The sequence below is a fragment of the Lepidochelys kempii genome, chromosome 12, assembly GCF_965140265.1.
Source record: "Lepidochelys kempii isolate rLepKem1 chromosome 12, rLepKem1.hap2, whole genome shotgun sequence".
NCBI classification, from domain to species: Eukaryota; Metazoa; Chordata; order Testudines; family Cheloniidae; genus Lepidochelys; species Lepidochelys kempii.
The window spans coordinates 40,501,086-40,516,658 of record NC_133267.1 but is presented as its reverse complement, the minus strand read 5'-3'; the positions used below and the strand labels follow the sequence as shown (position 1 = coordinate 40,516,658).

Here is a 15,573-nt window from a genome sequence, read left to right as displayed (position 1 = left end):
AAACCCCTTCCCCAGACCAGTGAAAGTGAGTGAGGGTGGGAGAGAGTGAGCGATGGAGGGGGGGGTGGAGTGAGTGGGGCTTTGGGGAAGGAGCGGGGCAGATCCTGGGTTGCCCTTAAATTCAAAAAGTGGTCTTGGGCATGAAAAGGTTGGAGACCATTGATGTAGGTGTTCCTGATTAGGAGTTTTTGCTAACGTTATGGCTAGGAGCTGCTTGCTGATGACAGGAAAATTGTTCATTTGCAAGGGTTACTATGAGTTATGTGCTTTGTTTTGAGCAACTTATAAAAACATAAGTCAGAATATGTAAATTGGAGAAGTTTTTCTACTTGCTCGGAGGCTGACATCCCACGCCCCAGCAGCTAGGAGGAAGGGTGGCCACCAGAAACCTGCCACTGACCGCTTGACACCACCTCAGACTTTGGAAGTAGCAGAAGCCCTGCCACTTGAGTAATTTAACAGTGTGGCAGAGATTGAACGAAGCACTGAAGAACATAATGTAGCACCTTTGCTGGGTGAGCAAATGGAGCAGGTGACTTAGCACAGGAAGGTATCACCCATCCCGCTGCACACCATACTATAAACAGATTGCGCTCCTCCCACCACGGGCCTCCGCGCACGAATGCGACTGATTTCAGAGAACAAAGTCACTCCTCAAACCTCTTTAAGAATGGACCACGTGTAGCTATCATGGGGTGGAATCAGAATCTGGGATGTGTCTCAAATGCAACCCACCCAGCTGTTCCTTAAGCACCACAACCAGAAAGAGGCAGAGGCCACAGCAGGCTATAAAGACAAAGTGTTCCTGGACCAATGTCTCTTTCTACATGTTCCAGTTTGAGCCTAGACACTTAGCAGCCAGACAGATAATCAAGAGGAACCCTTGATGGAAGGACCAGGACCCCGGATCTGCAGAGAGATTACTCCATGGGATTCGTTTCAGGGGGATGAGCCCAAAGATATATGACAGAAAGAGAACCGATCTTCCCTTCTCAAGTGAGAGGGTTTGCCGGATATGTTATGGGACCACATGACCAAGACAGATGGACCGTTACCTGCCATATCCCAGCATTGGAGAAGCGGCGCTAGCATGGGATGGAGCAAATATTTCCCTGCCAGCTGAGGGCATTCTCTGGCCATAGTGAGAAGGGAAGTGGTGGCAACTCTCTGGAACTGGTGTGCCATCAGCTTATCCTGAATATGCAATAAGTCTAGAATCTGGAATGGAAATTTCACATACAACACAGGTCAGGAAACAGAGAGAGCATCCAGACTATGGGCTAAGCACACAAGCCCCTGCTCATGAGCACTGCAGACATGCTCTGGTGAGAACGGGGAAAGAAGGGCATACCTGTGGACACACCTGCCGGTAGTAATCCTCCAGGGACAGAGATTGCTGAGGACAGGAAGCCAAGATCCTAGCAACCATGTCACACTTTCTCCAGTCTGCAGCTGCTGCTTCAGCGCCACTGCCACCAGCTACCCTGACTGAAGGCAAAGGAGAGCGGGACACAGACCCCATTAGACTCTGGCATTCCAAACAACAGTTCCGTTTTTTCTGAAGCCACACGTTTAAGGCTAAAAGTTGGGTTTTTGTTTTTAACGATCTCCTCAGCCCAGGTGTCTTTCAGATGACTGCCCTGCTGCTTTGGAGGAAGGGAACAAAGTGTTATCAAAGGCCTTGGACTCCAGCAGTCAACTCCAACTCACAAGCATAACAACCAAGCACTGAAGGCAGGTGGTGATCTCAAGACCCTCTCAGAGAGCCACAGCACAAGACTGACCACCCTGGCCGGGGCTCTGGGAGTGCAGGCTATGGAACACACGTCCCAGAGGTCAGGTCAAGAGGTTAGTCTTGGAGAGAAACCCCTTCCTGAGCTAATTGGCCAGAGGGGGGCAGTGGTAAGCCTTGACATCCCAAACCCTATTGGGTGTGGAATCGATCTCACTCCTCTCCCAGATGATCATCATTTACTAACACAGAGCACTGTTCCCATGCACCAATGCCCTTTACAGAAATAGGAGCTAATAAAAAGATCAACAATACAGATCTTTAAAAACAAACTTATTCTTCACAAGAGTGAGGAACTGGCATTTCATATGCACAGGTGTTTTTGCCCTAGGTTTTGTCATTTTATTTATATTTTCTCAATAATTGTAGAGGTTTCCAGGCACAGAACCCAGAAATGTAACAACACACCCTGACAAAAGGTGTCTTGAAGTTCAGGAGCTCAGTAGTCCCTTTTTAAGATCAGAAGCAAGCATAACCCGTGTGTGTAAGTATTTATAGTCTAATTAAAGAGGAAATCTCTTGTGAGGGTCCCCATAATGCTATTCCAGCTTATTATTTCATGGGATGGAAAGATCTCTGACCCACCCTGGGAAGTCTCATTTCATTCATAATCTGTAAAACAGAAATGACAGTGTCTGAGCAACATACTTACTTCCTGCTCCCTCCATGATGCCCCGGACCACAGCCTGAACCCCACTGGGTTTCATCAGCCTCTCCGAGAGCAGCTGTCCACAGAGACGCCGAAGCCAAACTGGAGCTTGGGCAAGGGGCTGCTTCACCTCTTGTCCAGGGGACTGCAAGCACTGAAAGGATATGGAGAGGGGGATAGGAAATGTATTTTCTTTAGAGAATGGTGCAAGCTCTCTCAGATGTGCAAGACGACATGCTCTCTGCCATGAAGGGCTTTGATGTATGTCATGGCAGGAACACAGCACAGAGGGGAATTTTCTACAAATCACTTCACCACCCAATGGCACCAAGATAATTAGGGTTTAATTAGGTGGGCTGAGCATCCCAGGAGCTTCTCCTCCATGCAGATATTTCTTTCCCTAAATTACATTCTCCTGGGGTTATGCATCAGCTTTGACTGTCTCACTACCAGTGAGACACACAGGGGGTTCTCAGTAGGAATCAGGGCTCACTGCGCTCAAGAGGAGAGCAAGTCCAACTCCAGTGACTGCAGGGCACAGTGATGGAGCACTGTGGTGAGAAGACAGAGAATACAAATCTATAGGTTACGTGGTCAAGAAAGGAAACAACCCGAGTGTGCATCAGTATTAGGACAGGGGCTGTTCCAGTACAAACACCAGTGCCATCTAGAGTTTGCAAACCTAGAAATCATGAAGTCTGCATGGACAGCATTCGCTGTCACCTGTCACACCAACCGTGGAAAAGGTGGGTGCATGTTTGCTTTACTGAGGAAGTAGCTCAGGGGATTCTCTCACCTTTTTTCTTTACAAGGCAGCCCTCACTTCCAGGTTAAACAGCTACATTAAATAAAAAGGGTGTTTATGGAGGAAGAAAGATCAAATAAGAACGAATCAGTGCAGATTCAAAGCTACTGGCAACCCAGGTCAAAACTGATCAGAAGTGTCCAGCTGCTTTATTTAATGAGATCTGACACCGCGAATCCTTCAACGGACTGTTCTTTCATGTTGCTTTAACCTAACACTCCAGAGGGAGAGGAGCAACCTCCATCCTAGACAGCAGCTTTCTTTAAAGAACATCTGCCCTCCCTTTAAGCCTCCAGTGCTAAGTGAAAACAGTTGCAGCTCAAAATTATCAACTTTGATTGGCACCTGCCAGTCCAAACAGATGGATCAGCATAACGCTACACCGTTGGAGCACAAGAATACTGCTGACACTATTCAGATAAGCAATTAGAAAAGGTATTTAAAAGACTATGTATTGAGGATCCATACAAGATTCTTGAAAGGAAAATCTAATATTCTCCTTGCCAGTAAATCTAGCAGTATAAGCCAAGCGTTTCTGAACACACAATTCCAATTTAGGGGCAGTACTGCACTGTGCATTAGGGTTTTAAAACCAAGGCTCAGATTTCTCATTTCACCAGAAGTGGTACACTGAATTCCTGACAGCAACATAGCTCTCAGTGTGCTGAATTCCCCTGGTTCTCCCAGTTTACAGCCCCACAGAGCACCCTGAAACATGGCCTAGTTTAAATTGCTACATGGGAGGAAAGATGTGCATCTAGCTGCAATTCCTCTGTTCATTTAAAGCCAAGTAACAGTCTTTTCCCAGCAGTCCTGTACAGATTGAAATCAGGGATTGTCAGTTTCACAGGCCAATCCCACATTCCCCATAGCCCTGGAAAGTGTGGCCATAATGGGTATTTACTCAAGGTAGCGCCTCATAGCCTGAAGATAAATCGATGCCTGTTTTGCCAGAGTGACATAGGAAAGTTACAGGACAAGACACTTCACCAGAAGGACAGCCATGTTGGAAGCTTGACAAAATACAAACTGCTGAACTGACGCTGTACTGGCTTTGACGGAAGCCAACGATATGTACATACATTCCAGGGAGTTCTGGGCAAAGCACAGCTAACCCAATGAACAAAGCATTGCCAGGAATGTTGATTTACTATTCATAGAGCACCCAAAGCGTACAAGGTGTTTCTCAGAACAATTTCTTTGCAAAGAAGAAAGTGTGGAGCTGTAGTCAGCTTGTGGAATTGACAAGCGCTGTATTCTAGCTACACGGGTAAATGCACAAAAATTAACATTCCAAATTATGGCTCTCACAGCAACACTGCTTTATTGCAGGCATCACAAGTAGAATTTTTATTACTATTTTATGCCATAAATATTTATGTTCAATGTGACAGGGTCACTGTTGCTGTAGGAGCCACAATTTTGCTGATTTTTGTGCATTTATATTCTAATCCATAATGTTTTATTAACATATGTTTGCATTATTCATTACTAGTAAGATAGCCAAGTTTCTAGGACAAATAGCCCAGCCAATCTCAGAGTGGAGGAAGTAGTCATCAATGTGTATTTAGCACAAATTCAGCTGGTTTGTCAGGAAGCAAACAAACCAGCCACAACGAGCCAGATTCATCCCTGCTGATACAACATTATATTTGGTGAAGCAACATAGCAAGGATGGATCCAGAGCATCATCTTCTCTAGGGAAGAAGCTTCTGTGCTTCTATTATCTTTTCAAGAAAATAGATTCACTCCTAGTATGTAGCTTGAATAAAAATAAAACAAAGCTTCCAAATGCAAGTCTCTGCTGCATATTCCAAGCCCCACATCTTCATCCCACTGGTTGGACAGGTAGCTAGGAAATTGCAGTTTAATGCTTTAGCACAGGGGAGGGCAAACTATGGACTGGGGGCCACATCCAGCCCTTCAGACCTTTTAATCCAGCCCTCGAGCTCCTGCCGGGGAGCGGGTTTGGGGGCTTGCCCAACTCCGCACGTTCCGTGGGTCCCAGAAGCAGCGGCATGTCCCGCATCCAGCTCCTATGCGTAGGGGCAGCCAGGGGGCTCCGCACGTGCTGGCTCTGCAGCTCCCATTGGCCAGGAGCCATGGCCAATGGGAGCTGCAGGGACGGCGCCTGCGGACAGGGCAGTGCGCAGAGTAACCTGGCCATGCCTCTGCATAGGAGTCAGAGGGGGGACATGCCGCTACTTCCAGGAGCTGCTTGAGATAAGCACCAGCCAGAGTCTGCACCCCTGACCTCCTCCCGTGACCCATCCCCCTGCTCCAGCCCTGATCTCTCTCCTCCCTCCAAACCCCTCGGTCCCAGCCTGGACCACCCTCCTGCACCCCAAACCCCTCACCTCCAACCCCACCCCAGAGACCGCACCCCCAGCTGGAGCCCTCACCTCCTCCCCCCCCACACACCAACCCCCAGCCTCCTCCTGCACCCTGAACTCCTCGTTTCTGGCCCCACTCCAGAGCCCACACCCCCAGCCAGAGTCCTCATCCCCACTCCCCGCACCTCAACCCCCAGTTTCATGAGCATTCATGGCCCGCCATACAATTTCCATATCCAGATGTGGCCCTCAGGCCAAAAAGTTTGCCCACCCCTGCCCTAGCATATCATATTCCAGCTCCTGTACCACTGGAAGGTGCAGGCACTGGAGACAGCCTCATGAATCAGATTCCCTTCCCTCACCTCCTGACCAGCTACAGAACCAGTTGGCATCCTTGTTACCTGTTTGGATCCACCCTGAAGAACAAGCAGTTCCTGGACCACTAGCGGTTGGTAGACTCGATCCAAGACACTCTTCAAGGCCTCCCTACTGCGGGTTCTCTGCTCTTCTGTAAGGCCCTGAAAAACAACAGGTCTCTGTGCTGGAATATGAATACAGCACAGACAAACAGTAAAGCAGCACAGGGCACGTATTTTGCTAGGTCCTGGCTCCCTCTACTGGACCATTAGCAACGTATAAGACATCGACTGGGAAACATCCAGGTGGGTATCTAGAGACCACTCTAAATTCTGTCTGACACAGGGTGTTTTTTAGTTAAGGCAAATATAAACAAAAACTGTTCAGGAACAACAGTTACAGGGGAACTGCCACACACACACACACACGGAACAAATGCAAAAAACAACCCTGCAAGAGTAAAAAGAATGCAGGCAAAAGTCCAGCAGCAGAGTGGGGTCCATCCTGTTTATTGCACTGAATGCAGCGATTACTTGCCTTGTGGGCAGGTGGTGTAGGTGCATTCGGTGCAAGCAGCTCGTGGCTCTCAGAGACCGAATATGAGCTATTGAAATGAGAGTTTCCAAACTGGAGGAGCCAAGAGAGACAGCGAGACACACAGATGAGACTTTGTAGGACACAGGCCTGGTCTACACTACAGTTAGGTTGACATAAGACAGTTTTCCTTGGCCTAACTCTGTAACTGTCTACACTAGAATGGTGCACCCACCAATGGAAGTCGTCCACTACACTGACCTAATAACTCCACCTCTGCGAGAGGCGTAGCACTCAGGTTGATGTAGTAGGGCGACGCAGTGTCTGTGTAGTAATTGCGTTACTTACATTACCCGTTGGCCCAGTACGGGACTCACAGCTGGATGCCTGACAGCACAGAGCCCCGTTGTCGAGCAGCTGACAACCGGGAGCCCCGCTGCTACCTCCCAGTGAGGGATTGTCAGGGGAGGAGAGCCCGGGCTTGGGCTCTCCTCTCCCTCGCGTCCCTTACTGGGAGGTGGCAGCGGGGCTCCGGGTTGTCAATACCTCTTCTCGGCTGTCAGCCCTGGCAGCAGAGCTTACAGTGGGATCCTCCCCATCCCCACCTCAGGGCTGAGAGTCTAAGCTGTGCCACCAGCACTGGGCTCATTTACATAGCAAGGAGCCTACCAGCAGTGAAATTGACATTCTTGTCTGTTTCAGGGCTGCTATTATTTCACATTTCCCCTCTGGCTCTGGCTGTCAGCCCCAGGACAGGAGTCCAGCTGTAAGCCCCACCTTGGACCCGCTGACAGCCAGAGAGGAACAGTGAGATAATAGCAGCCATGAAATTGACAAGCATGTCAACTGTGAAATTGAGCTGGCTCACAGCTGGGGCTGTGGGCCCTGAGGCAGGAGGAGGGCTCCAGCTGTGAACCTTGTGTGGCTATCAGTGCCCCACGCTCCGGCTGTCAGTGCCCCACAATGCCCCACTTCAGTTGGTACAAGTGCTACTGGTGAGGATGCGCAGCACCGGCAGAAGGAGGGTAGTAATGGACACAAACAGCCGATTTAATTACTGTATTGGCTGCAGGTCGACCTAACTTAAGTTGACCTAATTTTGTAGTGTAGACAAGCCCAAAGTAGAGCAGTTCCACCCCCTCTATGATAGTCTCTGTGCTGCTGAGGAGAAGGAAAGTCTCAGGGAAGCGAACATCAAGCTGGAGCGGAGTGAAACAATCCCAAAGTTGGGACCCTCCTTCCAGATGATGTCATAGTATTCTTTCACACTGAGGATACCTTTCTGGGGTAGAGGGCCCCTGTTATTAGGAAGAGGCAGGTAATAGTAACGGGGGATTTGATTATTAGAAATATAAATTGTGGGGTTTTGATGACCAAGAGAACCATATGGTGAATTGCCTGCCGGGTGCAAAGGCTGTCAACCTCTCAAGACATTTAGACAGCCTTATGCATAGGGTTGGAGAGGAGCTGGTGGTCATGGTACGTGTAGGTAACACTGACATATGGAAAGGTAGGAGAGGGATCCTGGAGACCAAATTTAGTCTGCTATGTAAGAGATTAAAGTCCAGGACTTCCATGGTAGCATTCTCTGAAATGTTTCCAGTGCCACATGCAGGGCCAGTTAGACAGGCAGAACTACAGGGTCTCAATGAGTGGATGAGACAATGGCATTGGGAGGGGGGATTTAGGTTTATTAGGAACTGGGGAATCTTTTGGGAAAGAAGAAGCCTATACAGGAAGGATGGGCTCTGCCTAAACCAAAATGGAACCAGATTGCTGGTATGTAAAATTATAAAGGTCACAGAGGAGTTTTTAAACTAAGGAGCGGGGGAAACTGATAGGTGCAGAGGAGCACATGGTTCATACATCCCATATGGGAGGATTTATTAAAGGGAATATTCTGTATCCTTGTAACAAGGAGAGGATAGAAGTTGACAAAGTACAGGTAGGAACTGAAGAGAAACAGACAACAAAAAAGAGTCCCTATTCAATTACATCACACGAAGGCAGACTAATTTTATAAGTGCTTGGATACAAATGCAAGAAGTCTAAATAGTAAGATGGGTGAACTTGACTGCCTGGTATTAAATGAGGATACTGATATAATAGGAATCATAGAAACTTGGTAGAATGATGATCAATGGGACCCGGTAATATCAGGGTACAAAATATATAGGAGTGGGTCACACTGGTGGGGGAGTGGCATTGTATGTGAAAGAAAGCATAGAGTCAAATACAGTAAAAGTCTTAAATGAATTAAAACAGTACCATAGAATCTCTATGGATAGAAATTCCAAGCCTGAATAATAAGAGTATAGCAATAGGAATATACTGCCAACCACCTGACCAGGATGGTGACAATGATTGTGAAATGCTCAGGGAGATTAGAGAGGCTACGAAAACAGAAGACCCAATAATAATGGGGGATTTCAACTATCCACATATTGACAAGGAACATGTCACCTCAGAAATACAATGTCTAGACACCAGTAATGGCTGCTTCTTGGAGCAGCTAGTCCTGGATCACACAGGGAGAGAGGCAATTCTTGATTTAGTCCAAAGTGGGGGACAGGATCTGATTCAAGAAATGAATATAGCTGAACTGCTTGGTAATAGTGACCATAATGTAATTAAATTTAACACTCTTGTAGGGGGGAAAATACCAAAGAAACCCACCACAGTAGCATTTAGCTTCAAAAAAGAGACCTACACAAAAATGAGGCGGCTAGTTAAACGGAAATTAAAATGAACAGTCTCAAGAGTGAAATGCCTGTAAGCTGCATAAAAACTTCATAAAAAACACAGTAATAGAGACCCAAACTAAATGTATACCCCCAAATGAAAAAAAAACAGTAAGAGGACCCAAAAAAATGCCAGCATGGCTAAACAACAGAGTAAAAGAAGTGGTTAGAGACAAAGACATCCTTTAGAAATTTGAAATCAAATCCTGCTGAGGACAATAGAAAGAAACACAAACTCTGGCAAGTCTAGGCAGGCCAAAAAAGAATTTAAAGAACTACTAACCAAAGACACAAAAGCTAACAACAAACTTTTTTAATTACATCAGAAGCAGGAAGCCTGGCAAACAATCAGTGGGGCCATTGAGCGAGCAAGGCACTGAAGGAGCACTCAAGGAAGACAAGGCTGTTGCTGAGAAACTATGAATTCTTTGCGTGGGTCTTCACTGCAGAGGATGTGAGGGAGATTCCCACACCTGAGTCATTCTTTTTAGGTGACAAATCTGAGGAACTGTCCCAGATTGCGACGTCAGTAGGGATGTTTTTGGAACAAATTGATAAATTAAACAGTAATAAGTCACAAGGACCAGATGGGATTCACCCAAGAGTTCTGAAGGAATTCAAATATGAAATTGCAGAACCACTAAGTGTGGTGAGTAACATTTCGCTTAAAACAGCCTCTGTTCCAGATGATAGGCAAATAGCTAATGTAATGCCTATTTTTTAAAAAGGCTCCAGAGGAGATCCTGACAATTACAGGCCAGTAAGCTTCACTTCAGTACTGGGCAAACTGGTTGAAATTGAGGACATGGCTACATTTGCAGATGTAGAGCACTTTGAGTCAAACCAGCCTAGGGAAAGCGCTGCAATCTGTCCACATTGACAGCTACAAGCGCACTGGTGTGGACACATTAGTAGCTCTTGCAAAGGCCACAGAGAGCAGTGCATTGTGCTAGCTACCTCAGCATGCAAGTGGCTGCAACATGCTTTTCAAATGGGGAGGGTGGGAGGGAGTGTGACAGGGAGTGTGTTGTGTGTATGTGGGGGGAGAGAGAGTGGGTTTTTGGTGGGGCTGAGGGCATGTCAGCATGCTGTCTTGTAAGTTCAGACAGCAGCAGACACCCCTTAAGCAAAAGAGGCAGTCACGGAATAAGAAGGAAAGTCCTTTCACAGTTCAGTAAATGGTTAAAAGCTACAGAAAAAAGGGTAGGAATAAATGGTCAGTTTTCCTGGTGTAGAAGAGTAAATAATGGGGTCCCCCAAGGATCTGTACTGGAACCAGTGCTGTTCAACATATTTACATACAATTTGGAAAAAGGGGGTAAACAGCAAGGTGGCAAAGTTTGCACACGATACAAAAGTAGCAAGATAGTCAAGTCCAAACCAGATTGTGAACAGCTACAAAAGAGTCTCACAAAACTGAGTGACTGGGCAACAAAATGGCAGATGAAATTCAATTTTGATAAATGCAAAGTAATGCACATTGGAAAACTTAATCCCAACTATACATACACGTTGATGGGGTCTAAATTAGCTGTTACCACTCAAGAAAGATTTTGGAGTCTTTGTCGATAGTTCTCTGAAAACATTCTGCTCAAAGTGCAGCAGCAGTCAAAAAAGCAAACAGAATGGTAGGAAACATTAGGAAAGAGATAAATAAGACAGAAAATATCATATTGCCACTCTATAAATCCATGGTACACCCACACCTTCAATACTGCACACAGTTCAGTTGCCCCATCTAAAAACAGATATATTAGAATTGGAAAAAGTACAGAGAAGGGCAACAAAAATTATTAGGAGTACAGAACAGCTTCCATGTGAGAAGAGATTAAAAAGACTGTTCAGTTTAGAAAAGAGACAGCTAAGGTGGGGATAAGATGGAGATCTGTACAATCATGAATGCTGTGGAGAAAGTGAATCAGGAAGTGTTATTTACCCTTTCACATAAAAAAAGAACCAGGGGTCACCCAATAAAATTAATAGGCAATAATTTTAAAACAAACAAAAATAAGCACTTCTTCACACAACACACAGTCAACCTGTGGAACTTGTTGCCAGGGGATGTTGTGCAGGCCAAAAGAATAACTAGGTTCAAAAAAGAATTAAATAAAGTTCATGAAGGACAGGTCCATCAATGTCTACTAGCCAAGATGGTCAGGGATGCAGCCCCATGTCATAGGTGTCCCTAAGTCTTTGACTGCCAGGTACTGGGACTGGACAACAGTGGATGGATCACTCTATAAACTGCCCTGTTCTGTACACTCCCTCTGAAGCCTCTGCCACTGGCCACTGTCAGAAGACAGGACACTGAGCTCGATGGACCATTGGTCCATCCCAGTGTGGCCATTCTTATGTTCTTATGACAAGATCAGATTTGTGGTTCAGCTAGCCCAGTACCCTGTCTCGGACAGTTGCTGGTACCAGCTGCTTCAAAGGAAGGTGCAAGACACCACACAGAAGGCAGAAATGGGATAATCTTCTCCCCAAGGAAGGTCTCATCTTGCTCCCTAATAGTGAGAGATTGGCTGAAGTCCTGAAGCACAAGGTTTTATGTCTCTTCCAGTTAGCTGTCTTTGCCCCAGAAAAATGGAAGCTATAGGATGGGGTCTATACACAAAATTAAGGCAGGAAATTCTAATCAGAATACACACCTTTAGTTGCTCCAATGGCCTGGCTTGCTCACCCTTTCCTTTGGTCGGGCAGAATCCTAGCTGGCACAGACCTGCTATGAGGTCCCCAAGGTGGCGGGTAAGGATGAGGTTGCCTAAAGATGGGTGCTGTGCAATCTGCAGCAGTGCAGTACAGCTGCCATACAGCCTATGCATTGCACTGGGGGAAGTGTTGGGAGATACCACATCTTGAACAACAGCACTGAACTCTGTCCTGTGCTTCAGTGGGATTCCAACCCCAGGCAAGAGATATGGACAAAGGCCTAAGGTAATCACAAACTGCAATGCAGACTGAACAGTCTTCTGCTGGGAGATACTGAGCGTGTCAGGGCTGAGAGCTGGAGCAGCTTCAGCGGTCCTAGGGTTTGGTTTGGCTGGATGGTAAGCAGCAGCTAAGATGATCATGCGCTTTTTCAGACTCAGCAGTAACAGCAGGACTTGACAAGTAAAACTCCAGGTCACATCTGTAGAGCTTTCTAGCCAAACAGCCTGCTCTCTGACTTCAGCTCTCAAGCTCCGCAGTTCATTCCACTGGGGATCCTGACCAAGCTTTTCCTCTAAAGCAGCCAAGTTGGAGTTTAAGGTTTCGAGCAGATCTGCATGTTTTGCCGCCTGGAGAGAACCTGAATCTGTTCCTAAAAGGAAAAACAAATAGATCACGTACAATACAAGGATTGCGAGAGCGGTGCACCTGCCCTCCCCTAAGCCGTATACTGTCCCTCCATAGCTGTTATTATTAGTTTTCTGCTGCGGCAGGCAATGCGGGGCGGGGAGGGGCTGCTGCGGGCAATGGAGGGGGTGGGGGGCCCCACACAGGCAATAGGGGGTGGGGGGGCTGCTGCAGGCAATGGGGGGGCAGGGGGCCCCACACAATCAATGGGGGGCAGGGAGGGGCTGCTGCGGGCAATGGGGGAGGCGGGGGGGCCCACACAAGCAATGGGGGCGGGGAGGGGCTGCTGCGGGCAATGGGGGCGGGGAGGGGCTGCTGCGGGCAATGGGGGCGGGGAGGGGCTGCTGCGGGCAATGCGGGGGGGGGCCCACACAGGCAATGGGGGGCAGTGGGGGGGCTGTGGAGGGCAATGGGGGAGGCGGGGGGCCCCACACAGGCAATGGGGGGCAGGGAGGGGCTGCTGCGGGCAATGGGGGAGGCGGAGGGCCCCACACAGGCAATGGGGGGCGGGGAGGGGCTGCTGCGGGCAATGGGGGAGGCGGGGAGCCCCACACAGGCAATGGGGGGGCAGGGAGGGGCTGCTGCAGGCAATGGAGGGGGCGGGGGGCCCCACACAGGCAATGGGGGGCAGGGAGGGGCTGCTGCGGGCAATGGGGGAGGCAGGGGGCCCCACACAGGCAATGGGGGGCGGGGGGGCTGCTGAGGGCAATGGGGGAGGCGGGGGCCCCCACACAGGCAACGGGGGGGGGCTGCTGAGGGCAATGGGGGAGGCGGGGGGCCCCACACAGGCAATGGGGGGCGGGGGGGCTGCTGAGGGCAATGGGGGAAGCGGGGGCCCCCACACAGGCAATGGGGGCGGGGAGGGGCTGCTGAGAGCAATGGGGGGACCCCACACAGGCAATGGCGGGGTCGGAGGGGCCCACACAGGCAATGGGGGGCAGTAGGGGGGCTGTGGAGGGCAATGGGGGGGCGGGGGGCCCCACACAGGCAATGGGGGCAGGGAGGGGCTGCTGAGAGCAATGGGGGGACCCCACACAGGCAATGGCGGGGTCAGGGGGGCCCACACAGGCAATGGGGGGCAGTAGGGGGGCTGTGGAGGGCAATGGGGGGGGCGGGGGGCCCCACACAGGCAATGGGGGGCAGGGAGGGGCTGCTGAGGGCAATGGGGGAGGCGGGGGGCCCCACACAGGCAATGGGGGGCGGGGGGGCTGCTGAGGGCAATGGGGGAAGCGGGGGCCCCCACACAGGCAATGGGGGGGCAGGGAGGGGCTGCTGCGGGCAATGGGGGAGGCAGGGGGCCCCACACAGGCAATGGGGGGCGGGGAGGGGCTGCTGAGAGCAATGGGGGGACCCCACACAGGCAATGGCGGGGTCGGGGGGGCCCACACAGGCAATGGGGGGCAGTAGGGGGGCTGTGGAGGGCAATGGGGGAGGCGGGGGGCCCCACACAGGCAATGGGGGGCGGGGAGGGGCTGCTGCGGGCAATGGGGGAGGCGGGGGGCCCCACACAGGCAATGGGGGGCAGTAGGGGGGCTGTGGAGGGCAATGGGGGGGCGGGGGGCCCCACACAGGCAATGGGGGGCAGTAGGGGGGCTGTGGAGGGCAATGGGGAAGCGGGGGCCCCCACACAGGCAATGGGGGGCGGGGAGGGGCTGCTGCGGGCAATGGGGGAGGCGGGGGGCCCCACACAGGCAATGGGGGGCAGTAGGGGGGCTGTGGAGGGCAATGGGGGGGCGGGGGGCCCCACACAGGCAATGGGGGGCAGTAGGGGGGCTGTGGAGGGCAATGGGGGGGGCGGGGGCCCCACACAGGCAATGGGGGCGGGGAGGGGCTGCTGAGAGCAATGGGGGGACCCCACACAGGCAATGGCGGGGTCGGGGGGGCCCACACAGGCAATGAGGGGGCGGGGGGACTCCTGCGGGGGCGGGGCGGTAGAGACACCCAGGGCGTGTGGGGGGGACCCCAACACGCGAGCCCCACAGTCCCCGCCCCTCTCACCGGTGCCTCCTCCGGGCCTCCCCATCAGCAGCGCCAGCGCCTCCGCCACCCGCTCCAGCTTCAAACTCCCGGCCATAGCGCCCGCGCCCTCTGCGCCTGCGCACAATAGCGCACCGAGACGCCATCTTGGGAGGGTCAGACTCGTACCGCCCCCTAAGGGGAGGAGCGGACTGGCCCTACCGCCATCTTGGGAGGGTCAGACTAGTGCCGCCGCGGCCTGGCCCTGCCGCCATCTTGGGAGGGTCAGACTAACGCAGCCCTGTTCGAATCCGCCACAGGAGGACTTGCGGCACCTTAGCGACTAACACATTTATTTGAGCATAAGCTTCCGTGAGCTGTCTTCCCGCCATCTTGGGAGGGTCAGACCGTGGGCAGTTAGTCAGCTTGTAGCATGGCTCAGGGCTCGGCCCTTCCCGCCGGGCTCCCGGGGGTCGTTCCTCTGGCTCCTCTGCAGCCGCGCTGCTACGCGCCCCGTGTCCCCCATGCAGCCAGGCTTTGCACCAGGGCCCCCCGGTACAGGGCCTCGCCGCCCTGCAGGCCCCCCGCTGGGCCCTAGCAGACGGGGCAGCCCCAGGCCCCGGGCTGGGGGGGGCCCCCTCAGCCACGAGACGCCCAGTTCAGGGACGCAACAGACCAGTTCCATCTAACCCCCTGTCGCTGCGCCAGCCCCCCGCGCGAGGCCATCCAGGTGCTGCTGGCAGCCCTGGGGAGCGTGGACAGACCCTGGTTTCCCAGCAGCCCAAGTCAGTTCTGTCCCAACAACTCAGGTTTCACTCCTTGCTTACCAGACCCCCTGCACTGACCAGCCTCCAGCCCTCCACCCAGCAGCTGACAGAGGAAAGCTAGCCTCTTGCCTCCATTTCCTACCCCGGATCAACAAATGGAGGATTGACCCACCCACTTGCTACTTTGCTGGACTCCTGCCTCTTCTAGCTCTGCGCAGCCATATGTGCCCCATATGGCCCTTTGGAGAGCGAATAGGTGGATAGTTACACGTGCACACCTCAGGGCTGGCCGCACAGGGC

General features: G+C 51.4%; 1 protein-coding gene across 4 annotated transcripts in view; it reads right to left on the bottom strand.

Moving 5' to 3' along the window:
* The window catches only part of TANGO6 (transport and golgi organization 6 homolog), a 93,837-nt gene extending 79,178 nt beyond the window's left edge, over window positions 1-14,659 (bottom strand). For all 4 annotated transcript variants that reach the window (XM_073308309.1, XM_073308310.1, XM_073308311.1 and 1 more), the window contains exons 1-6: window positions 14,549-14,659; window positions 11,863-12,515; window positions 5,981-6,097; window positions 2,445-2,595; window positions 1,352-1,488; window positions 1,056-1,218 (exon numbers count right to left, since the gene is read on the bottom strand). In XM_073308309.1, the coding sequence (XP_073164410.1) occupies window positions 1,056-1,218; window positions 1,352-1,488; window positions 2,445-2,595; window positions 5,981-6,097; window positions 11,863-12,515; window positions 14,549-14,624 (1,297 nt within the window). In that variant the 5' untranslated portion in view covers window positions 14,625-14,659. The remainder of the gene's footprint in view (window positions 1-1,055; window positions 1,219-1,351; window positions 1,489-2,444; window positions 2,596-5,980; window positions 6,098-11,862; window positions 12,516-14,548) is intronic.
* Window positions 14,660-15,573: the final 914 nt, after the last annotated feature.